Source organism: Gadus macrocephalus, chromosome 7, assembly GCF_031168955.1.
Source record: "Gadus macrocephalus chromosome 7, ASM3116895v1".
Classification (NCBI taxonomy): Eukaryota; Metazoa; Chordata; class Actinopteri; order Gadiformes; family Gadidae; genus Gadus; species Gadus macrocephalus.
The window spans coordinates 16110675-16137507 of NC_082388.1; the positions used below are offsets into that span (position 1 = coordinate 16110675).

The following is a 26833-nucleotide window of genomic DNA, read 5'->3' on the forward strand; positions in this document are numbered from 1 at the left end:
GAAGTATTTATTTTAATTTAAATTGAGTTAAAACATGTACTCAAGGATAAATTGCGAATTTGATTCATTTTTCGAATTTAAAAAGGGGCTTAATTGCAATTCAACACCAGGAATTTCAAATTTAACTGAATTGGATAAGAATCCAATTGTAATCCACATTTTATTCAATTAAAATGTAGCATGTTCTTTCACGTAACTAATAGTTTACATACACTTGTTATACAATTTAATATTAATATAAGTATTGTTTGGAACCACCATACATCTCTTATTAAAAATATTCTCTCTTTACCAACACAAACAGCCCAAAGCCTCGAGCATGATTCCGAATGTGGAGGAATGTACCCCAGAAGTATTACAAATATTTACAAAAGCAGTTTCAGCACTGATTTAACTTTGGAACTACACCTCATTGAAATAATTAGATGACATTACGCCGAACGGTTTACAAAATATCCTCATTTAATAAAAAACTGTTTCAGAACAATCAACATCCATACCATTGGCTCCGACTTCAATCAGAAATGCTCAAAAGGTACAAATTCAGCGTGATATTATTGTTGTGGGGTGGCGTTAACCTTGTTCCTCAGTCTGTGTATGAAACTTGGGTTCATAGCCACTGGCACTTCCACCGAGATACAAAATTCAAAACAACCGTTAACGTGATGCATCTGCGCGGCTGCTTCCCGTTCAGGCGGCGTTTTTGATGCCTCCTGCCACAGCCTTATTCACCTAGCAGCCATCTTGGTTCAAAACACGAGCAACCATCCTGGCTCGCATTTAGAACCCAGAGGGACGCTGGATGAATAAGGCCCATTGCTGGACAGTAGTTTAGTGTTCATCCTCCCACGGTCTCTACATGTCCTCCACGCTCCACTTGTAGGCTTCGTCCTGGAGGGCACTCTTATCCGCCTGCCGGCTGTAGCGCTTCTGCTCAAACCCATTAGACCTGACACACAGAACCACGTTGTTTAGTCATGGGACTTGGTTAGCATTCATCGTAACATTATTAGCATAGTTATTGATGGAAAACCTTACGACATGAATGAAGAGCACAATCGTACACACACACACACACGATCAAAAACGGATATCACTATTTAGTCATTTTGCAGACACTTATAGAAATTGACTTCAGAAGGAGTATTCAGATGCATGTCATTAAGGAGCAGGTAAGGGTGAGTGCCTCTTGCTCCATGCCTGCAGGTACATTGGGCCTGCAGGTACATTGGGGATGAAACCCTGATCCATACACAGAGTCGTACCTGTCGACTCCATCCCAGCGATATCCTGGGTGAAGGTTGAAGCGGTTCGGCGGGGGTGGTGGACCTTTGTACCTCGGCCTCTCTATAAATCATCCAGAACATGGCTTGGTTATGAGCATGTTAGAAAACTTTGGTGATTTTTGTTGACTAAATCGTTGTTTGTGCTGTGCATGCTACATAAAGAGATTATTTTTTAAACCACATCTGATCATTGCACTTCCTTTAATCTCTTTGAATTCATTACTTGTGAAGCACTACATACGGCAGGTTTGCACAAAAAGTGAACTATAAATGCAGTTTCTTGGATAATGATTACCGACTGTGAATTAATGAGGTGCAATCTGACCTTTGACTTTAGCTGTGCGTTCCTTCTTCCGTCGCAGCATGGCAGCCATGGGGTCCCCGTCCCTCTGCTGCTCACGGAGCATGCGGTCGAGGTCTTCGTCGTCGCGTTGCCGTGCCATTGGCTTGTTGACCTCCACCATGGCGTCTGCGATTTTCTGCTCGTACATCTGGCCCTGTGCCAGGCTGCGTGGGAGCGCGTGCACACATTCAGCCAGGTAAACTAGATCATATGTGTCTCTCAACTGAGGGACAACGCCAAGTATCTAGGTATCTCATTGCCATCCACACACAAAGAGATTACTAGGGCACTATGTCTCTCACCCACTACCAAACAGTTCAAACGTGAGCGGTCATCTTGGTTGTAGGTGAAAAACTGCTGGCTTAAAACCAAGCCGCTAGTTGAGTAGGGCTCAATGTCTGGAAAGTTGTTGTCAAAACCCTTTTCTACATACACACAGACAGAACTATAACTTGAGGTTCCTCACCCTTTGCCCCACTTGGCGTATTTCTCAGCCTTGGCTGCTATCTCCGCATCCACCCTCTTCTTCTCCTCTCGCTCGGTCTCCAGGTCCCGCCTCTTGCCGCTCTTGTCTCTGAACACAGTCTGCGCATTTCGCGAGTCCTCTGGGTGGAGCAGGAAGACAGCAGGGATTTATTCAGCCAATAGGCAAACAGTTCGCAAACCGTAACCCTCAATAATTCCAGATTTTTCCCTCACTAGTTAGCGAAACTAAGCGCAGTCAACAGTATTTTTTTCCCAGATATTTGAATGACATAAAAATTATCCCATACCTTCTAGGGGTTTGTTGTGTTTCTCTCTGCGTCTGTTTTCTTCCTGCTCCTTCCGTAGAATGTCAATGGAAACCAGACCCGCTTGACCTCCAGAGAGCATGCCCTGGACCATTTAGGAAGCAGTCAAATACACCCTGATTTTAACAGGTATCCATTCAGCCACGCCTTTAAACGTCATTGATGGACGCTTAAAGACAATCTCACCTTGGTTGGGTCCTTCCTTCGTGGGGGGGACAGATCGTCATCTGACCCCCTACCCTGCCTGGCCCTCCTGGGAGGAGACTGGTCGGAGTCAGAGCCCTGGCCGTTCTGGGCTTTCCTTGGTGGTGATTGGTCAGAATCAGAACCTGGTCGGGACTTCCTCCTTGGAGGTGATTGGTCAGAGTCATAATGCTTGCCCTTTAAGGTCTTTTTCCTTGGAGGTGATTGGTCGGCGTCGGTATTCCCACCCTTCTGCATTTTCTTGCGGGGCGGCGATTGGTCCAAGTCAGAATCGTGCCGGTTCCGAGCCTTGGTTGAGTCTGTTGAACGTTTTTGACTTGATGAAGAGTTGGGCTTCTTCCTGCCTGGAGAAGACTCTGATGAAGAAGAATTATAGCACAACAAGAATAGTCCTAATTTAAAAGAGCCAGTTGGAATAAGAAAATATTTATATAAACCTTTTTACAGTTAACACATACTATGTGTAGAACAATTGTAAATATGACCTCAGACTTTTCTCAAATCATACTCAACATATGAACTTGGAACTAGTACAGCTACTGCTGCATCCTCATCTACTTGGTCAAGGTATATTGAATACTGCCAAGACAAACTTTAGTCTGGAGATCATCCTGATCATGTGTGCTCACATTCTTTTCGCTACTCGGATCAGTCTGGCCTCTAGCCTCCCACAATGATCTCAGACGGAGGTAGTTCTTGCCTTGACAGACTCCTTCAGCCAATCAGGGCAACCAAAACATGTGAAGCCCTCATGATGCACTGTTCAGTGGACACGAGGTATAAAGATAAAGAAAAGAAGAACTGCTCCCTTCGCACCTTGGGGTCATTTGTTTACAATGTATAAATTAAATGACAGCTGGGGTTGAGCATTGCAACATTGAGGTCTCACCTCTGCTGTTTCCCTTCTGCTGTTTCCCTTGTCTCCTAGGCGACAAGTCTGGAGAGTCATGGCGAGTTATCCTCGAAGACTTTGTGTCCGGGGAGTCTGGGCACATCTTCCTCAGAGGCCCGGCTTCTGGTGAGTCATGTCGGACCGTTTTCCTTGCCACAGGATCTGGCGAGTCTCGGCGAGCAAGCCGCGGGGAAGCGACCACCTCATACACTTCATCGCCATCCTCCTCACCGTCCTCTGTGGAGTTATTTTCATCATCTAACAAGAGGAAAATGTTATTTAAGACGACATGTTTACCGAGAGCTACTTCATATCCATTCATACTGATTTATGGATGTCAACTTATTTGGTTGGGTTTCATGACAGTTCAAACTCCTTTACCCCCCAGCGTCCTCCACTTGTCGCTTGTCCTAAAGGCTTCGAGTCGCTTGACGTCCTCTGGCCGCTCATCGATCAACTCGGCAATCTGAGGCGTCAAACAAGATTTACGTTTGATCGGGAAACTTCCATTGAACAAAAACATGTACTTTAGCTTTCTACATTCAACCGAAAGCCAACATGTATTCTATGAGTCTATGGATATGCTGTATTGATAGTAATGGTATGATATCTCACCACCGGAGCCTCTTCTTCGTCCTCTTCCGTATCCTCTGCTGCTTTATCAACCATTTGCTTCCAGTCGATATCATCGTCCACTATCTTTAACCTATAAATACAGAAAGAATGTTGTTGATTTGAGTTAGTACTACAAAATAACAACAAAACAACGATCCTACGTGAGTAGTGTATATGCTAATCTGGGCTAAAACGGCACGCTGGTTTAACGGCAGGCAGAAATCCGGCGTACCTACCCCCTTTCAGGTACTTTAATCCGTTTCTTTTTAACCTTGCCTTTGGACTTTTTATCGTCGTCTCCTGCAGATAAATATCGTTTAAGATACTCAGCTTTTGATAGCTCATTTCCTTTCGTACTGGCAGTGAAAGCCGCCATTGCTGCGTGTGACTGTTGTCGAACACTACGGAAAGCGTTATAGGTCAACTTCAGGAATGGTCATTTTGGCACTCAATGAAATCGGAAATATTAAAAAATAATGGTCAAACTATCTGAAAATTCTTTAGTGATGGCATCAAAGTCGAAGAGATTGAAAAAAATGAACAAATGAACAAATTGTGAGTATATCATGGTTTATTCATATCAGATATGGACTATTTTCCTAATGGTCAGGGTGTACAGTGAACGTTTAGATGGTGAAGAAACATATGGCCAGACACACCCCTTTACAACATTGAATTATGTTGGTTGAACTTATATGCCAAACTAACCAAGCAAACTTTTGTATTCAAAATATAAACTCCTTCTTATATCAGAGATCATGTTTTACTGTTCATTTGCGAGGATCATGGGGGAACATTTTCTGAAACCTGTGATGTTTAAAATGGTAGCCTATGGTTCATCCACTGGAAGCATTAGATGAACTGGAACTAAGGAGTGTGCTTGAGACATGTGTGTTAGTGTGGAGAGAGCCCCCATCCGAGGGCATGACTGGAGACCAGCATCACCAGGCCAGAGCTCCACACCCAGGATCTCTGCAGGAAGAGACTGAGTGCTGAACATGGAAGCAGCTGATCTACAAAGGTACAAAACAACAACCAGTTGTACATTTAGGGATTTCACTTGAATGAATGGGCTGGAGGCTGGTTAGTGGGACAGGTGCAGTGGTGGTGGTCGCACGTTGTCCCGAATCAACCCCTGCAGTTGGTAATGATGTGTGTGTGTGTGTGTGTGTGTGTGTGTGTGTGTGTGTGTGTGTGTGTGTGTGTGTGTGTGTGTGTGTGTGTGTGTGTGTAAGTTATGTAATAATAACAACAAGGTCTCTGCTTAAATAATCAAACATATGTCTAACACTGTCCTTTTTACTAGATATACAGTTTTTATGTATGTACATATATGTGGGGGGGTTGTGTTTGTGTGTGTGTGTGTGTGTGTGTGTGTATGTGTGTGTGTGTGTGAGAGACTTTGCATGCGTGGCTGTTAATCTATGTAATAATGTCCTGTATTTACTGTATGTATGTATCTACATGTGTGTTTGTGTGTTTATGCCAAATACAGAACATTAATATACACACACACACACACACACACACACACACACACACACACACACACACACACACACACACACACACACACACACACACACACACACACACACACACACATGCATGTATGTACGTTTCTAACGTACTCGCCCTCCCTCATGTTTGTCCCGTACCTTTTTCCACAGAGACGGACGCCACCACCCGGGATATCTTGCACATATAAGTGGTGTTGTAGGGTAGGGTGTGGGTGTGGCCAGTCAGAGTGAGCCGGTATCCATAGGGCTGCAGCTCCTCCACGTAACTGGTCTCCCTGAAGCGTGGCTCCGTGGTGGAGCCCGACACGTTGGTGTTGATCAGGGTCTCCTTGGTGCCAGATGACCAGGAGAACTCGTAGCTGTTGATCTGGCTGGACCGGGGCTTGATGTGGCAGTCCACCCGTAGGTCCTCATCGTCCTCCAGACACACAGAGATCAGGTCACACCGCAGACTTGGGACCAGCAGGACTGCAGCGCCAGGAGGGAACGTGTTATTTTTGTATATTGTATATAAAAAATCGATAGTCTACAAAAAATATAATTCCTATAATGTATATAAAATAGATTAATACATGTCTGTGAAGATGTGAATGCCGCCTTCACTGTGTTTAACATGCTTTAAAAGAATCACGTGTTCCTGTCCGGCTGTTAGCCCTGTAATAGTCTGCAGCTGTGGTTGCATCATTCTGGTGGGAGGCTTGAGTTGTGCAAGTGACTCGACTGTTGTGGAATTGTTTTTAAGTAAAAATATGTTTTTACCAACAACATTGTGCGTCGAGGAAACTCATTTTCACGTCATATATATATATTTGAAGCATTTCCATTGTATTTTATATTCGTAGTTGTCTTTACTGTTGTGTTTAACACATAGTACATTTAGTCAAGCAAACGCTTCTATTTAAAGAGACAAAGTGAGGCTGAAAATGACAAAAACCTAAGATAATTATCATTAGCTCCTGTGAAGCTTACCTCCGAGGACACCAAAGACCAAGATGCATTGGACCATGTTGGGGCTGATGGATATGGATAGAGAGAGAGAGAGAGAGAGAGAGAGAGAGAGAGAGAGAGAGAGAGAGAGAGAGAGAGAGAGAGAGAGAGAGAGAGAGAGAGAGAGAGAGAGAGAGAGGTGGTATAGGAGTCAAGTCGAAGTGAAGGTTACAGATATTTATAATAGCAGTTTATTTCACAGTTTAAATACATGTTTTCGACAAAAAGGTTATGCTCACATGAAAGCTGCTGGTGATGATTCCGTACGTCTATGAATTATAATCTGATTTATTTGCGTCTTTTTCCTACATGTATTAAACCGCATCCAGATTAGTTCTAAGACATTATCCATAATTGATTTATTATTTATAATAAGCATTATCTCCCATTAACTTATTGAGCAAATGGCTTTCTAATAGCCATTTAGTGTCTTTCATTAATTTCCAGTAGGTCTACGTCTACTATACCATGCATGTAAAATCTGAACTATCATCTTTGTGAAATGGTACTTCCTGTTTTCATATTGAAGAGATAATCATGTCCTCACCCTGACTTACATGTATGCTATGGGGAACTCTGTGTCTTCTAGCTGCTAGAATAGGGATGTGCTCATCTCTAGCACATTCCTTAACCTACTATGAAATGCCTCTTAAAATAAAAAAAATATGATGTCTTTAAACCTTACCTATGGTGTAGACGGAGAAACCTTTCGGGCTGGGGTATTTAGCCTATAGATTCTGGTGTGTATGTGCGTCAGAGCTGCCGAATCACCTGGCCTGGCATAGCATCATAGACCGTTTAGCTTTGCATTCCTCCTGACTCAAGGTGGTTGAGATACATAGGGACGGAGGAGGAGAGAGGAGGGCGGGAATTAGGGTGGTCTACAGAGCGATGATTGGTCCTTCTCCTCTGCAGTCTCTGACGGATTGAGCGGTGAGGTGACCGATCTGTTTAGAGAAATATGAAGACATCGTCATCAGTTTTAACAGCAGGACGTTGCAACCTTCCCGTGATTCTTTCTTTTTGACTTTTTCATGTTCATGTGCTTATTTTTCACTGGACTCTATTTGCCTTTTCCTAGTTGCATCGCAGCTCGCTTTATTTTTAAAATCAGATCAAAATGAAGTGATGAAATTGTTTGAGTTTATGGGCCAAAATCACATTCCATTGATATCTGTTTCATATATGAATAATGCAGAGGGCCTTACACATATTTTACGTATCGCAGGTGCCAAACAATTGTCGAAGTTGTATAGTCAATTATTTGAAGAGAGAAACGCTGATTAATTTGAGCAAATAGAACAACCAATCATCATAATTGACACATAAACCGAAGGTCTATCCAAAGAAAGTGAATGTATAGCAAAATGGGATTAGGACTATATTTATTTTATTTAAAGAAACCCCCAAAACTTTCAAAGAGAGTAGCCTAATTGCCGCTAACCTCCTCGCCCCGCCTAAATAGTGACAATCAGTCGTCGTTTCCGGGACACTCCCAGCCCGATCGTCCCTGGGTCGGCCCGTTGGGACTGTGGGGTATGCACTAGGCACAAGGCACCAGACAGGCTATCTCGGAAATAATCTGGCCCACGCGTTAATCCCCTTTATCCCCGCCAAGCCGTCACCATGCTCAGAGTTCATTTCGGTAACAAGTCAAACGGTAGTGAGAAGTATTCCGTTTCGGCTACGGCAGTAGGACTAGTAGGAATATGAGAGTTTGGAAATATAATAATCAGTGTTTAAACGCTCTGCTTTTGCTCCATTTAACCAGGTAGCCCACAGGTAGGACTAGTGAGTGTGACAGTTTTTGATTATTATTATTATTATTACTGGACACACTGGACGAGCCTCTGTCCCAGTCACCGCATCTGAATCAGAGAGACTTCAAACTGGCATCACCCGAGTCAACTTTGGGAATTTAGCGTCACCAGTAGAACTGGCATCTGCAATTTTGGCATGGAAAACGCTGGATTTGGGATACTCCTGATAACACTTTGCGCTTTTCAAGGTAAAGTGGTTTAATATTTGGTTATATGTGATCTGGGGGTGTGCCTTTGTGATAGGGCTAGTGATTGAGTTGAATGCTCTTAGAATGGTCACTTAGTCGAATATTAAATAGTTATAGCAGGGTCAATAGGAACTACATAGTTTAATAGGCTTTTAGATTTTTGGATTTGAGAGCTGTTTTTTCACTGGTATTGTTGAATTCATAGCGATGAATGATATGTTATCTTTCTCTAATGGGTTTTAATTTTCACTCATGCACCCCTTTGCTCATTGGGTAGCCTACGTTTTGTTTAATGCCACTTGTTTAAGGGCACCATGTAGCGGATTTAAACAAACAACATTTTCTTCCATGAGATGCAGCTGGTAGGCCTATACGGATACCAGTTGGACACCAGTTGTACATTTAGGGATTTCACTTGAATGAATGGGCTGGAGGCTGGTTAGTGGGACAGGTGCAGTGGTGGTGGTCGCACGTTGTCCCGAATCAACCCCTGCAGCTCTTTATGAGCTTTGTGTTGGTAATGATGTGTGTGTGTGTGTGTGTGTGTGTGTGTGTGTGTGTGTGTGTGTGTGTGTGTGTGTGTGTGTGTGTGTGTGTGTGTGTGTGTGTGTGTAAGTTATGTAATAATAACAGACATGTGGACGTGTTGAACTGCTGCGACATCTGCTCTGATTGCTTTTTTCACTCACTGCAATAAACCCCGAATAACTACATCTCCACACAGTGAGTGTATGTGTGTATATTTGTGTGTGTGTGTGTGTGTGTGTGTGTGTTTGTGTGTGTGTTTGTGCGTGCACGTGTGTGTGCATGTACAGCTGTGTATGTGTGTGTGGGGGGGAGGGTACGTTTGTTTGTGTGTTGTGTTTGTCTGCGCGCGTGCGTGCATGTATGTGCGGCGTACAGCTCTGTGTGGGTGTGTGTGCGCATGTGTGCATGTTTGTGTGATGTACAGTTGTGTGTGTGTGTGTGTGTGGGGGGGGGGTCTGGAAGGTTGTACTGTATGTGTTAAAGCCTGTGGCATGTGTTGGACTGGGCAGTGGATTAGGGTTACAGCAGGCGTGGTGGTGTGACTTTGTCACTGCTGCCAAGAGCTGCTCCCTCTGCCCTGCCCACACATCTTCGTCTGATTGGTCAGTTGGTGGTATGGTTTGTCAGTTGGTCTGTTAGCTGGTGGTTTGGCTGGGTGGGTGGTCAGTTTGTTGGTTTATGTAAACCGTTTATGTTAAGATCTCATGCTCGCCATTTAAGGTTTAGTTGTAGCATTATGTTGTAATTTCTTTCAGGGTTATGGGGTCTGTCCCTTTGGATTTTTGTTGGTACTGTATGCTTGGGTTGTTCTCAGCCTTTTTGTTTTGGATCAAACAAAGTCTTCTTAATTGCTTAATGTATAGTAAATATTAACACAAGTGGCTGATCTCTTTTGGTTCAGAAGGCCATGGTAGTCGCGAGCCCTGAATCACTTTCAATAGTAACAATAAAAAAAGAAAGAAATCAGTTATGAACATCGGCATAATCCACTGGCCGCATCTGGAAACACAGGCCAGTAAGCGGACACACACAACCCCTTTATAATCCTGTTCCCCACACACACTTTTGTCCCCTAACTCCCTCTCCCTCCCTTGCACCTATCTCTCTCCCTCTGTCTTTCTACCTTCCTCCCAATCTTTCTCTCACTCTTCCTCATTTCTCCTCATTCATCTCCCGCCCCACCCTTGAGCCCTCCATCTCCCCATCTCTCTTTCCCTCTCGATTTTTCTCCCTTTCTCGTCTTCCCTTTAGCCTCCTCCTGGAATCCAAAACAACCCACCTGCACATCAACATCGTTTTCTAGATCTTTCTAGCTCCATTTGATGGTTTTTCAATGTCTTTCCGGATGTTTGGTGATACGGCTCATGTGTTTATGTTTTGTGGCGCTTCTAGATGTTTAGAACCGGTCTTTCCTCCACCTTTTCCATCTCTCTATCTCTATTCCCAAAACAAATAAAACCGGCATGATAATCCCATGATCTCTCCTTGAACTGTCTCCAAGCACATATACACACACACACACACACACACACACACACATGCATGGACACACACACTCACACCAGGCTTCGACAGTAGCAGAGATTACACAAACACACACACCACACACATATGTGTATGTGTGTTTCATGTGTGTTATTAGCATGTTCTATGTTTCATTTCCTTTGTAGCGTATGTTGCAGTGTGTGTGTGTGTGTGTGTGTGTGTGTGTGTGTGTGTGTGTGTGTGTGTGTGTGTGTGTGTGTGTGTGTGTGTGTGTGCGCTTGTGGTTTTCCTCATAGTAAATCACAGGGTCAAAGAGACAATCACAGCATGTAATCCCTGATCACTCACAGATTTAATGGTCTAAAGATTAAACCCCTAATCTGTCCTTTCCCTGCCTCCATTTTTCCCTCTGTGTCCCCCCTCTCGCTCTACGTTGTCTGCTCTCTCAATCACCCTCTCTCTCTCTCTCTCTCTCTCTCTCTCTCTCTCTCTCTCTCTCTCTCTCTCTCTCTCTCTCTCTCTCTCTCTCTCTCTCTCTCTCTCTCTCTCTCTCTCTCTCTCTCTCTCTCTCTCTCTCTCCTATTCCTCTTTCTCTCTTTTTTAATTTGCGGACGTCTAGCTGCTTAAACACAAACACACCCATAAACACACATACACAGCTTTTGAGACTGTAGATTGAAAAGATAATCTTAATTTCACCGCCCATCTACAAATCGTGACATAATTAGAAGTATATATACAGTTCACCCCGTTCAGCTCGCTATAACATCTACATCGAGTTCAGCAAGTGATAACATCTTCATCAAGTTCATATAGCTGTAACATCTACCTCAAGTTCAGATAGTCATAACATCTACATCAAGTTCAGATAGTCATAACATCTACCTCAAGTTCAGATAGTCATAACATCTACCTCAAGTTCAGATAGTCATAACATCTACATCAAGTTCAGATAGTCATAACATCGCGACAAGTTCAGATAGTCATAACATCTACATCAAGTTCAGATAGTCATAACATCGCGACAAGTTCAGATAGTCATAACATCTAACTCAAGTTCAGATAGTCATAGCATCTACATCAAGTTCAGATAGTCATAACATCTACCTCAAATTCAGATAGTCATAACATCTACCTCAAGTTCAGATAGTCATAACATCTACCTCAAGTTCAGATAGTCATAACATCTACCTCAAGTTCAGATAGTCATAACATCTACATCAAGTTCAGATAGTCATAACATCGCGACAAGTTCAGATAGTCATAACATCTACATCAAGTTCAGATAGTCATAACATCGCGACAAGTTCAGATAGTCATAGCATCTACATCAAGTTCAGATAGTCATAGCATCTACCTCAAGTTCAGATAGTCATAACATCTACCTCACGTTCAGATAGTCATAACATCTACCTCAAGTTCAGATAGTCATAACATCGCGACAAGTTCAGATAGTCATAACATCTACCTCAAATTCAGATAGTAATAACATCGCGACAAGTTCAGATAGTCATAACATCTACATCAAGTTCAGATAGTCATAACATCGCGACAAGTTCAGATAGTCATAACATCTACATCAAGTTCAGATAGTCATAACATCGCGACAAGTTCAGATAGTCATAGCATCTACATCAAGTTCAGATAGTCATAGCATCTACCTCAAGTTCAGATAGTCATAACATCAACTCACGTTCAGATAGTCATAACATCTACCTCAAGTTCAGATAGTCATAACATCTACCTCAAGTTCAGATAGTCATAACATCTACCTCAAGTTCAGATAGTCATAACAACTACCTCAAGCTCAGATAGTCATATCATCTACATAAAGTTCACCCAATTCAATTAGCTTCAAAGCATCAACCTTAAAAAACATGTTTGTAGCATTATGATAGTGTGCTATTACTATGTTTTTACTTTATTTGTTGAATATATGAGCCACACCTAGATGCTCATCATAAGTATGACAATTTCATTAAAAATTTGTTCAACAATTTTGTGTAACTTATATTTTATTCACAAAACCACCTTTGGGTAGGAAGCACTTTTGTGGGATGTATGTCATGAGAATACCAAACAAGACAATGCAAACAATGGCACCATTGTTTATTGTTAGATAGCCTGTGTGAAATCTGGCCTCTGTACTGTTAGATAGCTGTAACTAGTATGTTTACATGCACACCTGCGATTAAGGCTGAATAATACGATTAAGGTATAAAGCTACCGTTGAAGTTAAATACTGCTGCCCATCAATTGGCTCAACCATTTTTAGATCCCTGATTCAGCGGTCCAGAAGTGCATTGGGCGGTTACAGGCCTGCAACAGCCAGTTATACCTGATTGTTATCTTTTTATTGTAAGAGCATTTGATTTGTCTAGTAATGTCAGCATGTAAAGCGAATTACAAAAAAATATGACAACATATGCTTCTAAAATAAATTGCCTACCCTAGCTTTAATAATTGCAATCGTTGCCCTAATCTGACTAAGATAATTAATTTTGTTAGTGTGCATTTAAACGTATAGATGTTCAACTATGATTGACCCGTGTTATGACATCATCTGGTGAGACCAAATAAGGTAATTTCCTACTTTCTAAGACAAAGCATGTATGGCCTCAATGGAGACCAAAAATGGTGTGTGTGTGTGAGCGTGTGTGTGTGTGAGCGTGTGTGTGAGCGTGTGTGTGAGCGTGTGTGTGTGTGTGTGAGCGTGTGTGTGAGCGTGTGTGTGTGTGTGTGTGTGTGTGTGTGTGTGTGTGTGTGTGTGTGTGTGTGTGTGTGTGTGTGTGGAGGGGGGGCTGGGAGATGAGGGGGGGTGGGGGGGGTAAGGAAGGAAGAGGGGGAGGGTTACTGCTAGTGGCATATATAGACTATGTATATGCTTACATACATGTGGTGGTGTAAGTTGTGTGTCCATGGATTTTTGTTTCTCTGAGTGAGTCAGTACGGAAGAGAGAGAGTTGGAAAGGCAAGCTGGCTCAGCCAGCAACACCTAAAGCCCCTTATCAGCTCAGCAGAGACAAGTCTCAGAGAGAGAGAGAGAGAGAGAGAGAGAGAGAGGTAGAGACTGAGGGAGCGAGAGAGATTCTGTGAGAGAGAGAGGTAGAGGGAGAGAGGGGGATTGACAGTGTGTTTATGTAAGGATAAAAAATATATTTAAAGGTCTCTGATAAAAGTTATTCTATTTTTTTATAGGAAATAATAACACTTGTCATATAGACGGTTATAAAGGTTTTAGCTTCCAAGCAATTTTTTTGGAAGAATTCACAAAATATTAATCCACAAAATACAAACCGTTTCATATTTTGAACTGCTCCGATATTTTGGAGTAGTTATAGATGATCAACTATTCAAACGTATTTCATGCTGACAGACTTTAATTCCCTGAATACATAATCTACTCCGACGTCCATGCACACACACATGTACGCATGCACACACACACACACACACAAAAACACACACCCACACACACACATAGTGAACAGTCATGCAAGGAATTGCATAAGCTTTGTCTGACATACAAACCCGTGCATATTATTGTTTGTGTACAATGCATTATCTTCAATCCCTCTGATGAAACTGGTCTGGCTCAAGGATGTGTGTGTGCAGCACTGATCATGCACTGAACATCTACTCATTTTTATGAATACTTTACGTGTGGGGAAATACTAAAATCTAGGGCTGCAACAAACAGTCATTGTTATCGTCAAATAATGTAATTGTATTTTGTTCAATAATTTAGGACAAAAAATGTGTTGATAAAAGCAACAAAGCCATCACCATTAGCGATATTCAAACATGATGCATCGCATTTGCTTCATGTGTCTTATAATCAGCCAAGAAAGAATACAATTCATAGGAAACAGGGTTAAGTTAAAAAAAAAAGTATTCCGCTCTGAGGCATAAGCGGCAGCGGTTTGCTAGTTTTACTGGATCATTAATGATCGTTCATGGGACTGTTGTTGAGTGCTCAACAGTGGATGATAGTGATGTGACTGACGATTCCTTCGTCATCTTATAATAACTTAAAGTCCCGTAAAAAAAACACATTGATAAAGCATTAACTAGTTTAAAACCTTAGTAAAGTACTAAGGTCCACACCTGCAGTTAGTAACACCTCCTAATTTGACGGTAGATATGCACACAGCTGGCAGGAAGACAGGCCCACAGAATCGGAGGAAGAGAAGACAATGAACAACAGACCATTATATACTAGTGGCCACCATGATGGGAACATTCAGAATTTCTAAAGTCATCCTCCAGCTCCCAATTGAGAAAGGACCCAGGCAGGAAGCTGATAAGAGGCTGACCTCCCAGGACAGAAAAGACCCCAGCACTTTGAATACAATGCTGTGTGTTAAAACCTTTAGATGGACTAACATCCTGTCGTCCTACTACCAACCAGCTGTGTGTTAAAACCTTTAGATTGACTAACATCCTGTCGTCCTACTACCAACCAGACCCCTGCACTGCAGACGTCAGTGGGTTACCTACGTAACCATCCAGTGGGCCATTTCTGGAAATGAAATGTTTCTGATCCGGTATATGAAACACACTTTTTTTTTCATTTGATGTGATTAAAAAAAAAGCCACAGCCACAGGTTAAGTGAATTATTCCGAAAATCCGAATCTCACTCTACAAATACAAAATTAAAACCGTCTAAACCTATATTAATAAAATATAAACAATCTTTGAACCACGGTATGTTGGTTCATTGTGTCTAGTCTTTAATAGTTTCCATAAAAATGAATCGGTTAGGTGCGTGGGCAGGATAGTTGGTAGTGGCTTGGTTTTTTATTTGCCAGTCAGTTGAAAAGTACTCGGTTTGATTCCCGATATCTACAGACTACTGAGGTAGGGGCTGGGCATCACTGAGCAACTACCTACCTCCCCTAATAACATAACAGCATGCACATGCAGACAGTATTTTCACACACACACACACACGCGCGCGCGCGCTTTCACACTATGGAAGGCCAACGGGGTCATAAAGCCTGCTTAGACGCGCTCACCAATGAGAAAGCACGAGTCTCGGCGGGTGTTAACGACCCCTCTGCCTATATCACACACACACAGACTCTCTCTTTCGTTCATGTGCACTCACTTTCACACACACTTTCACACACACACACACACACACAGATTAGGCCCCCCCTTAGATGCTCTGTGGGCGCGGGCAGGTGCACGTGAGCGGCGTCCCGCCGTGGCGTGCAGCTCCTTACCAGGCTCTGGAGAGCAGATCAGTCCGGCAGTGGGAACAGACGCTGCTATTAATACCGCGCTGTGATCCCTGGCCTCCTTCCCCATAACCCCTCAACCAGCACCGCCAAGGAACCAGTAGCACTGGTGTGGCAGGATCACTGACAAACCAGGACCTTTACAGGACAAGTTGCACCGGTGTGCCAGTAACACTAGTGTGGACTAGTGTTACTGGTGCACAAGTGCAGTTGGACCTATACAGGTCAAATTGTACTTGTGTACCAGTAACACAAGTCCACTGCAAAACCAGTAGCACTGGTGTACCAGTAACAGTGTAAAAAACAGGACCACCGTAGGACCAGTAGCAACTGTTTTACGACTAAAGCCAGCAGTATTTATAAAACCAGCACCACTGCCAGAAACCAGTATCCCTAATAAACCAGTAACACAACAGAACCAGTATCGCTGCCTGACCAGTCCTAATACAACAGTATTACCAAACCAGTACCACTGCATCAACACCATATATGCATGGGTGTGTTTGTGTCCGATTGTGTGCACACATACAGTACAGTATCATACAGTCAGTAATACGAATATGTTTTGGTGAAGGGTGTTCTTGTGGCTAGGGTGATCGAATTCGGAACCTTTCAGCAGGAGCCACTATCGCCCTCCATGGCTGCGATCTACCTGTAGGCAGACTCTACCGGCTCCATTAATGCCCTGCCTTCATTCAGAAAGTGAGCTCCTGTCTATCCAACGGGTAGAACAGGGCAGGGACACAGCGATAGGGTCAGGGGTTCGATTCCCACAGGGGTAAAAAAAATCGATGAAGGTATCGTAGGAAGATGCTTGGATTAAGGCGTCCACCAAAGGAGGTATTGCTAACGGCGGGTGTGTTGTTGTGTGGTTGTCATAGGAACGCATGGCCAGTCTGTGGATATGGACGTGGATAGGTTCGGCTACGTGGGCTCCAAGGTGGACCTGCGATGCCGCTTCCTGAACAGCGTCCCCCCCGTAAAAATCTCCCAGGTAACCCTGAGCCACCACCGCGACTCTGGCGATCCACGATCACCAAACTCGTATGAAGTTCATCGTACACTAAACACATAGAAGGTTGCATAGATATGAATCGATGACAGTCATGAATAAAATAAAACGATAGAGATGGAGACTGTTTCAAAGACCCCCTCTTGACCTTCGGGATGAAGGTCAAGAGGTTTAGATTTGTGTATACATATAGAAAAACTAATGCTTATATATATATATACATTTTATAATTTATATTATAAAATGTATACACAATACACACATTATGAGATAAGCTCAAGGGCTCAATGCGAATGCCCAGATGAGACGTAAGCATTGGAGGAGCACAAACAAGTCAAAGGGCCACCACGTGTGAGTGTGATTATCCATCAAGCCATTTGAATATCGACCCTGCCCTATTCCTTAGTGAAATCACAAGTGGGAGGGTCCACCTTGATGTATGCTGGGTAGATCAGTGTACCAGCCTACCCAGTGGACTGACACAAATGTTGCTTATCTATCCATCATTAGTCTTGGTGGACACTCCCACTTGGAATGTCACTAAGGCACAGGAAAAGGCAGATTTTCAAAGGGCTTGTCATGGCTAATCTCCCTCATAGTATGATTAGGGGCCCTTTAAGTGCACAGAGAAACAATAAATTAGTTAACTATTAGTTAATTACCAAAGTAATTAACTCATGAACAAGGGTGAAACAGATAGCGTTATCGTTCTCAGGGCGTCTTGGGAGACATCTAGAGGTCAGAACCAGCAACTACACTGGGAATCGGACATTCCTTATTTAGTCATTTAGCAGATGCCTTTATGAGCGAATCACAGTTTGTGAGTCGAACACTCTTAACTTGTTTTTTATGCCTAGTAAAAAAAAGGATATGTAAACATTTACTCTATTTGTATTTTTAAATGTTAGACTTTTAATTGTACTGTTTTGTTTTGTATTATCATCTTATCATAAATTTACATTTTGCTACAACGCTTGTTTCTTGGGTGTAGGCCTACTTCAAGTTAATTGTTGCTGCCTGCATTGGGATAATTATAGTAAGATTCCCGTTAGCAGCCTCTAGTGGCTTGAGTTGTGACAATAGTTATTTCTACATAATTTTATGATGAGATATTGTTGTCTGAGATTTTCCCAAGGTGTGCACATTTTCAATGGGGGTTTTGGGGCAGGCAGGGGCACCGACCAACGGACACTTCAACCATCTCTTCATTCCCCTCCTATCCTCTCCTTCCTTCCCCCCAAATCCCTCCTCCTCTCCTCTCCTCCCCCTCCTCTCCTTTCCTCTCCCTTCCTCTCCTCCCCCCTCCTCTCCCTTCCTCTCCTCCCCCCTCCCCCTTCCTCTACCTTCCTCTCCTCCCCCCACTCTCCCCCCCCCCCCCCCCCCCCCCCCCCAGGTCACATGGCAGAAAGTGGTCAACGGCAGCAAGCAGAACGTGGCCATCGCCAACCCGTCGCTGGGCGTGTCCGTGGCCCCGGCCTACCGGGACCGCGTGGCGTTCAAGAGCGCGGCGGTGCGGCGGCGCGCCCCCGTGCTGGAGGACACCACGCTGACCTTCTCGTCGCTGCGGCTCGCCGATGACGCCGCCTACATCTGCGAGTACACCACCTTCCCCGCCGGGAACCGGGAGGGCACCGTCAACCTCACCGTGTACGGTAAGACCCCGAAGGAGAGACACGGTGCTGGGGGGTGTGTGTGTGTGTGTGTGTGTGTGCGTGTGTGTGTGTATGTGTGTATTTGTGTTTATGTGCCTGCATGCAAGCCTGTGTGTGCGTGTGCGTGTGTGTCTGTGTGTGTGTGTGTGTGTGTGTGTGTATGTGTGCATGCGTGCGTATATTTTTGTTTATGTGCCTGCATGCATGTGTGTGTGTGTGTGTGTGTGCGTGGTTCTGTGCATGCGTGCGTGCGTGCATGCTTGCAGACGTGTGTGTCTGTGGGGGCAGGATGGAGGAACTGCTGTTCATGTCATCCTGCACTTTGAAAGAGAAGCCAGAGAGTATAAAGCAGGATCAGAGTGGGAGTTTGACTCCCCATGTCTTCAAGTATGCCTGACCCCTACATGCTCTTTCATGACATGATTCACTTTGGATTAAAGCATATGCTCATGACTGCTAAATAGTAAATACCAAAAGCACTAACCCCCCCCCACCCCCTACCCCCCCCCCCCCCCACACACACACACACACAAACACACACCAACAGACCTCTGCCCATCCGCCACATTAAAAGCGTGAACGCATCCATGGAAATAAAAAATAAAAGCCTGTTAATCTTAATCTAACATCATAACAACAGCCTGTAGTGGTGAATGTGGGCTTTGGTGTTCATCTAGTATCCCCCCTGGTTTCAGCGCGGCCCACCACCAAGATGAGCCTCTCCACCCCCACCCTGGTGGCCCGGGCCAACAACATTAGGACGCCGGTGGCCACCTGTACCTCAGCCAATGGGAAGCCACCAGGCATCATCAGGTCCCATTACTTTTTATGCATATATCATCCATATAAACATATATGAATACATTAATAAACAATGGTAAAATAAATAACAAATACCTTTATATAGAAAGCACACTTTAAAAAGAAACAGTCTCAATATTGTATACGTAAGTGCTAGGTCAGCAATTCAACGTACACACATTCTGCGTTAATGTCACGATTTGACCACATGTCACGAAGCGCTCTCTCTCACTCTCACTCTCACTCTCACTCTCACTCTCACTCTCACTCTCACTCTCACTCTCACTCTCTCTCTCTCTCTCTCTCCCCCTCTCTCTCTCTCTCTCTCTCTCTCTCATCAGACGACTAATGATAATGTTATTCATGATCACCAGATGGGAGACGAGAGTTCCGGGCGAGGCGACGAGCACAGAGTTCCGGAACTCTGACGGAACGTTCACGGTGCAGAGTGAGTACGCGATGGTGCCCAGCAAGGACACGCACCAGGAGGTCCTGACCTGCGTCACCACCTACAATGACGAGGTGTTCACCGACAGCGTCACGCTCGACATACAATGTAGGTCGAAAAGAACACTTGGAAAAGGAAGTTTTGGAATGTAGTGTTTATTTACACACGCTTTATTGAGCTTGCATATATATATATTTATATATTTACTTTTTTTCTTTAATTTGTGTGTGCAGCATTCCAATATTATTAAACAGCAGTATAACACAGGGTCATCCTGGCCAATTCAAACACCGTACCGAACACTCAAATCAAAGACATTGAAAAAGACTAACAAGTGTGTGTGTGTGGGTGTGTGTGTGTGTGTGTGTGTGTGTGTGTGTGTGTGTCTGTCTGTTTTCTGTGTGTGCACATGTGTAATTGCGTGCATGAATGCATGCCTGTCTGCGTTCTTGTGTGTGTGTCTGTGTGTGTATGTGTGTGTATGCATGCCTGTGTGCGTGTGAATGTGCGTGTGAATGTGTGTGTGTGTGTGTGTGTGTGTGTGTGTGTGTGTGTGTGTGTGTGTGTGTGTGTGTGTGTGTGTGTGTGTGTGTGTGTGTGTGTGTGTGTGTGTGTGTGTGTGTGTGTGTGTGTGCGTGTACCAGATGAGCCAGACGTGTCTGTGGAGGGCTTTGATGGTAACTGGTACCTGAACAGGGAGAATGTGCAGCTAAGCTGCCAGGCCAACGCAAACCCCAGAGTCTCGCTGTACCAGTGGAAACGGTGAGTCCACATAACACAATCCTAATGAATAGCATCAGTGATACAAATAACAGATTGCATTTGTAGACTCTAAATTGTTTTAAGTCTTAATATCATAAACCTTAAATTAAATATATATTTTAAGTTCAAAGTTCATACACATTCATACCTTTAAATTGGCCTGGATAATTGAGGTGGGATAGATATATCAATATTTGTACCCACATTGTGCTTCTCAATGCTTTGCACGGTACTACTCACAGTAGGTTCACTCCATTTCAATGAGAGTCATCTAAGTGGCATTAACACTTTGTTTCTTTAAAGCAGGGCTATCAAACTAATTGTATATTCATGCCATAATATACAACATGCTTCTTCATTGGGTATTACTTGAGATGCACTTGAAAATTAAAAAGATTTCATGAAGTTGACCCCTTTATTTATCATAACTTTCCCTGTGGGTGTCTGAACAATGGCGAATATTGTATTCATCTTTAACAACTATTTGCTTGGCATGCTGGGTTTCCAAGACTTTTCTTCTCTTAGACAGGTACATCTTGCAAGTCAGCAGTTATTATTTATTAGTTCATTTATGAGTTCCCCAAATGAATATATTAGCAAATTAATTTACTTATTTTTATCTTCTGTATTTTTGTAGGGCTAGTATGATGTGAAATTAGCCTGGTCATACCAGACTCTCGTACTTCATTTCATTTGCACGAGAGTCTGGACCTACTCAATTGACAAACGTTAACTGACTTGAAGGTGGATGTCTGTTGAAGTTTAAAACGATTGGATCTGCCCAGTTCCACTCTGGATCTGCCATAACCAATCGCTAACGTATGGCCGGGAATCACGTAGCGCGCAGGCTGTAAATAAACCAAACACCGTGCGTGAAGATGTCCGTCAACGAGAGCTGACTTTAACGTCATTGTTCTCAGCCATTACCTCTGTTTGCTGATTGGACGCAGAAAATGTGGATGGAGAAAACCCACTAACATACATACCGCAGACCCAGACCTAGTACTGAAGGGAAATTCAAATTGAGCATAAGTACTTAGGTGGACGGAGCCAAGCTAATGTGAAATATGGATGTGCCCAGGGCCGACGGACTGCGGGTGTAAGGTGGACAGGCTTGGGGGGGCCCAGGGCAGAGGGGGCCCCATGGGAATGAAAGAAAAAAATATATATACATATATATATTTCTATCAAATTCTCTCCCACCCCCTAGTGGTAGGAGCCGCACACTGCGGTTAGCGGCCATTTGCTGCCAGGCCACGTTTCTCCCCCCCCCCCCGACAACAATTCTGCGCAGGGGTATGGTGGGGGGGGGGGTATCAGTACCTCTTGTATACAGGTCCCAGAATTTGTTGCTACGGCCCTGGATGTGCCCAAAACATTTTTTTCACTTTTTCCCATTGAAATGTACTGACCAGCTTTTGTGAGCTGAAAATTATACCTTTTTGTGATCATATTTAATCCTATTGCCCCCAGGGCAGGATTGAAACCCCAGAATGCCAGATGGACTGCCCTGTCCTCGAGTTTTGTGGGAATGCAAAGACAGACAGACAGACAGACAGACAGACAGACAGACAGACAGACAGACAGACAGACAGACAGACAGACGTAAAGTAGTGATATTTGTGTCATGTGCAGGGTGAACGGCACTATCCCCAGCAATGTGGAGATCCAGGACAACACCCTGACCTTCAGCGGCCCGCTGACCTACGACCTTGAAGGGACGTATGCGTGTGAGGCCACCAACGGTATCGGCACGCGGGCCGCCTCAGTGGAGGTGGTCATCATCGGTATGTGTGGCCGGTCAACGATCGTAGGACCGGAGTACCGCCCCAAAACAGCTCAATACGGCTCAGAACAAATTAGGACCATTCAACAATTTTAAACAAACTAATTCTTTTGATTTTTATCTCTGAATACAAATAAGGATTTTATAATAATTGCCGTTTAGGATATGAAAAGCGGTTGCATAGACATGAACTGCAGTTATAGACATTGTTTTCATTCATTTTCTAAAATGTAGTTCACACTTTTATTTACTGTTGAAGTGCTGTTTCCTTTATTTCAGAGAAGCCATTGCCCCAGGTAGCAACAGGTGATGTCATCAGTGTGATCGCCCTGCTATTGGCTGCCGGGGTGCTCATGGGCATCACCGTCACAGTCCTAGTGCTGAAAATAAGAAGTAGGAAAGCTGGCACCTCGTATGTACACCTTCCCGCTCCCTTTGTGCACGACTTAACACACTCTGAACCCTTTCTGATAACGTTTTCCTTATCATCATTGCTTTTTGTTTGGCTAGGAGTCAATCTCCCGCCAGCAAACCGTCCCAACCGGTGAGGAAAAGACCAGCCGACGACATTCAGGTACTGGTTCTTTTAACCTTTGACCTTCCAGTAGCAGATGAGCAGGACCAGCAGAAGGGTTAAAATGTATCTAACGTAGATATATTTCCTCCTTGAATTGAAATGCATGGCATTGGGAGCCCAGTGGTAGATAGCAGACAGTGTGGATAGTGTAGTGTAGTTGTTCGACCGCCAGCCAAAAGTTACTGGATTCGATCCCCCATGTCCAATCCTTGAGAGAGATACCCATAAACCCATACCTACTTCTTAGTAACATGTATCTGAATTCATGGTTTGTTGTATAATAAAAGTGCTCCTAAATAGTAGCCCTACAGGGCTTGTACCTCAGAATGCATCATGGGATTTTTTGTAAGCGATACATTGAGTTGTAGCAATGTAACATCCTAAATAAACGTAAAGATACCATATCATACGCTATTCAAACCTCACCTCATAATGACAACTAATTTCTAGATTTATTAGTGGATAGTGACCATAACACTATTTCTAATCCACATATATACTTCAGTATAGAGTTGGTGATTGTGATGATACGTCACGATATGAAAGCCCTACAGATCTATGCATCAAAATATATTTATTACACGGCTTTGCCTAATACTCGATTCTACTAAATGACGACATTCTACGGTCTGTTATTTCTAAATAGCACAGCGCTGCTATGTGATTCATAGCATTGTAACAACCATGATTTTTTGCGGAAGTAAAACAAGAAAATCGTTTTTGGTCGTTATATTTTGTGTTAAATTATTTCTTTCTTAGTAAGTAGCTGTGTAATAAGCGGTATAACGTACAACGAGTCATTTTTGCAAAATAAATTTGTTGTCTGGCTTTCTTTCACAAAAGAATGGCCGACCCGCTGTACTTTACACCCTCCTTGATTTATGTTAATTCTGGGTCCCTCCGCAGCACGCAGGGAGGTTCTACGAGGAGCTCCCCAACACAGCGGACTACGTCAGCTACCGCCTCGCCTGCAACAAGGAGGACTACCCGGAGCCCTACTCCCCTCCCTTCCATCCCCCGCTCTCCTTCCTCCCCCAGCACCCGTACCAGCCTGCGGACCCCAACCACGCCCCCGCCCTGCCGTCCGCCACCGCCGCCTCCACAGCCAAACGCGTGGCCATGAGCCCGGTCACCTCCAAAAACACCTTCTCCCCCCCAACTCACACCACCGCCATCTTTAAATACCCGTCCCTGCCGGGCATGACGTCCCCACCTCCGGGCGTGGCCCCGTACACGTTCCCCAAAGAACAGTACGTCTGAGGGGGTCTCGCTCCCCGGGGTTGGGGGGCAGAGGGGTGAACTGCATCCCCCTCTCTCTCCCTGGGCCTCCATCGGAGGGGTGGAGGTGGGCCTGCTTGGGCTCTGGGCACCCCCGGTAGCCCCCCCCCCCCCCCAGTACCACCACCTGCTCAATACCAGTTACGTGTTTGACACAACACACGCGATACATTGCAATTGCAGACGGTCGCAACTTTGCAAGAAGAAAAGACAATGGAACAAAGGGTTTGATCTTATCAGATGGGATTTAGGCTTATGTACATTTTTGATACGTTTTTCTGTGTATTTTTCTTGTTTTGTGATATGTGGTTTATGTGGTTCAGAAAATAATGGGTTGGTTTGGCTTTCTGGCCACCGGAACAGGGGCGAGGTGAAGTCCCAGGTTAGCATTAAACTGGGTTTACCGATTATTTGTATCAGAGGAAATTACTCTGGAATGGGTTTGTTATAGTATGATTCAAATCTTTTTAGATTTGTTTTGAAATCATCTAAATGGATAGGATTATTTCCTCGTAAAGCCAAACCACTTACATGCTTAGTCTTTTGTGTATATCCTTTTAAAAATGTATTAAAAAAAATATACAACAACAAGAACCACAACAATATAAAAGCAATCAAAAGAGATATCTCCTACATCTTTCGCTTTATTCCACTTTGGGAACTTTCCTCAATACGTAAAATTTTACTTGTGTTTTTGTATCCTTGTTTATCATTACCATAATGAATTTTATGAGTTTATCATTTTGACAGTGATATGTAACGTGTTTTGTGTTTAGTTTTTTTTTTACTTTCCCGGGTTGGTTTTGCAAACATCTGTGGTATCCAGCTAGATTAAAAATACCATGAAAACAAGATAGAATTTCAAATATATATTCTGATCTCCTTATTCACACTACCTACTTATTTTGATTATTGACTATGTGTTGAATAACATTGTACACAGCCATTTCTAAAATAATATAATCCGGTTTATTTATTTTACTCATTTGGGGAGCTACTTGTGTTTACATATTAATATTTTTTAAATGCTGTTGGTGTTTGAGATATTTTGACAAACAGTGACCTGTCTTTGATTGTGTACTTATTAAAATACTTGATTACAATAACCCAATATAGCAACAGTTCACGTTTCATTAAGAAGGGAACTTCCATAGTTTCCATTGTGACATTTAATGCATCAAGTTTTTATCTATATACATTTTTATACATGCATTGGTTGAATGTGTTTGCTTCAATTCACTCATTAAAAGTCTATTCAGGTATAACATGCATAAATAAGCTTGATAATTAAATGTGTTGATATTGTTCCCCTTTCAAATCGGTCTTATTGGTATCTTGAACTACTGTTTACATTTCAACCTTTGTTTTAGTGAACATTCAAATAAAAACATGGGGTTAACAGGGGTTAGATTTACTTGGGAAAGTTTAAGTAGACATTGTTCTGAATTAATACTTTTACTTAAATACATTCCTAACCAAAGCCATAACTATTTGCTTAATTTATTGAACCATTCCAAATACTAACTTTTAGTAAAGTAAAGTAAATTACTTCAAAACAGCAATAGCAATATGTGTAGTGCAATAAATGGTAATAGGTTGTTCTTCTGTTTGAAAGCAATAATAGTGTAACCAAGTCAGACCAAGATTTACTTGTTTTGTACTTTTGATTTCAAGCATAACAATCAATGTTTATACTTGTATTCATATTTAAAGGTAAGGGTTAGGGTTAGGATTAGGATTTTAAAAAAATCGAAATTTATCCTTTAGTGAAATGTTTGACAGAATATTGATATTTTTACTAACTTCAGTATCAGATGAGTACTTTTTCCACCCCGGTGTTGTTATGCTGCTGCTCAGGTTAATCCCTGAGAAACTGATCACGGCTTTGCATTCATTCATGACAGTCTCACCTTACACCCTACTGGTGCAACTTACTGGCACAATTTACTACTTCACTCTGCTGGGACCTTACTGGTACAACATAATGGAGTCATCTATACTACAATGACCATGCAGGTTGTTTATGTGTGTGTGTGTGTGTGTGTGTGTGTGTGTGTGTGTGTGTGTGTGTGTGTGTGTGTGTGTGTGTGTGTGTGTGTGTGTGTGTGTGTGTGTGTGTGTGTGTGTGTGTATGTAAGCATTATAGCTCTGAAATGCCATATTTATAAATCTGCTGTCACCCTCACTCTATTAAAGGTGTTTACTGATCTTTTGTGGATGACCTCTTACTTTACATTACATTGCCCCCCTCACAAGCGGAATGAACCTGGTTGATGTACAGATAAGGGCTGGACGGATCGCAAAAAAAAAAAAAAAAAAAAAAAAAAAAAAAGACACACAATCGTCCTTCAAGTGAAAAACACCATGAAGAGGAATGTTGGTTTAGGCCCATGTATTGACGCCATTAGGCATAGACTCTGGCAAGGTGAGGCTGCCTAAACCAGCCATCCGCCACTCACACGTGTGGTTGCGTGTATACCTAAGTGCGTTCGTGCCTATGTCTGTGCGTGTGCGTGTGTGTATTGGTAAGATGTGAAACTGTCAGCCTATCCACCTGTGTTCTATAATAGATGAGTTAGGAGCGCCATGTCATTCTAACCCTGCTACAGGGAGA

At 43.2% G+C, this 26833-nt stretch overlaps 2 protein-coding genes across 2 annotated transcripts; one reads left to right on the forward strand and one right to left on the reverse strand.

Annotated features, from left to right (window-relative positions):
* Window positions 1–441: 441 nt before the first annotated feature.
* bud13 (BUD13 homolog) lies at window positions 442–4564 on the reverse strand. Its single transcript, XM_060056902.1, has 10 exons — window positions 4368–4564; window positions 4132–4222; window positions 3898–3982; window positions 3514–3774; window positions 2607–2980; window positions 2403–2505; window positions 2096–2234; window positions 1612–1793; window positions 1266–1347; window positions 442–949 (listed from the first exon to the last, which is right to left on the reverse strand). The coding sequence occupies exons 1-10, from the start codon at window positions 4505–4507 to the stop codon at window positions 856–858; spliced, it is 1551 nt and encodes a 516-aa protein (XP_059912885.1). The 5' UTR covers window positions 4508–4564; the 3' UTR covers window positions 442–855.
* A 3563-nt stretch (window positions 4565–8127) lies between these two features.
* On the forward strand, window positions 8128–26427 carry nectin1a (nectin cell adhesion molecule 1a). The gene is made up of 10 exons (XM_060056946.1): window positions 8128–8646; window positions 16785–16897; window positions 18309–18567; window positions 19263–19380; window positions 19743–19924; window positions 20461–20578; window positions 22214–22365; window positions 22644–22776; window positions 22875–22938; window positions 23848–26427. Exons 1-10 carry the CDS (start codon window positions 8595–8597, stop codon window positions 24199–24201), a joined length of 1545 nt encoding a protein of 514 aa, XP_059912929.1. The 5' UTR covers window positions 8128–8594; the 3' UTR covers window positions 24202–26427.
* The last annotated feature ends 406 nt before the right edge of the window (window positions 26428–26833 follow it).

Bases quoted from the DNA above. Each gene is read 5' to 3' on its own strand.
- bud13 (XM_060056902.1), bottom strand. From the start codon at position 4,507: ATGGCGGCTTTCACTGCCAGTACGAAAGGAAATGAGCTATCAAAAGCT. The intron at 3,775-3,897 runs GTAAAGGAGTTT...TCCTCTTGTTAG, and splicing joins CAAGTGGAGGACGCTGGGGG to ATGATGAAAATAACTCCACA. The intron at 1,794-2,095 runs GTGAGGAACCTC...GCTCCCACGCAG, and splicing joins TACGCCAAGTGGGGCAAAGG to CCTGGCACAGGGCCAGATGT.
- nectin1a (XM_060056946.1), top strand. From the start codon at position 8,595: ATGGAAAACGCTGGATTTGGGATACTCCTGATAACACTTTGCGCTTTT. The intron at 16,898-18,308 runs GTAACCCTGAGC...CCCCCCCCCCAG, and splicing joins CCCCCGTAAAAATCTCCCAG to GTCACATGGCAGAAAGTGGT. The intron at 19,381-19,742 runs GTCCCATTACTT...CATGATCACCAG, and splicing joins AAGCCACCAGGCATCATCAG to ATGGGAGACGAGAGTTCCGG.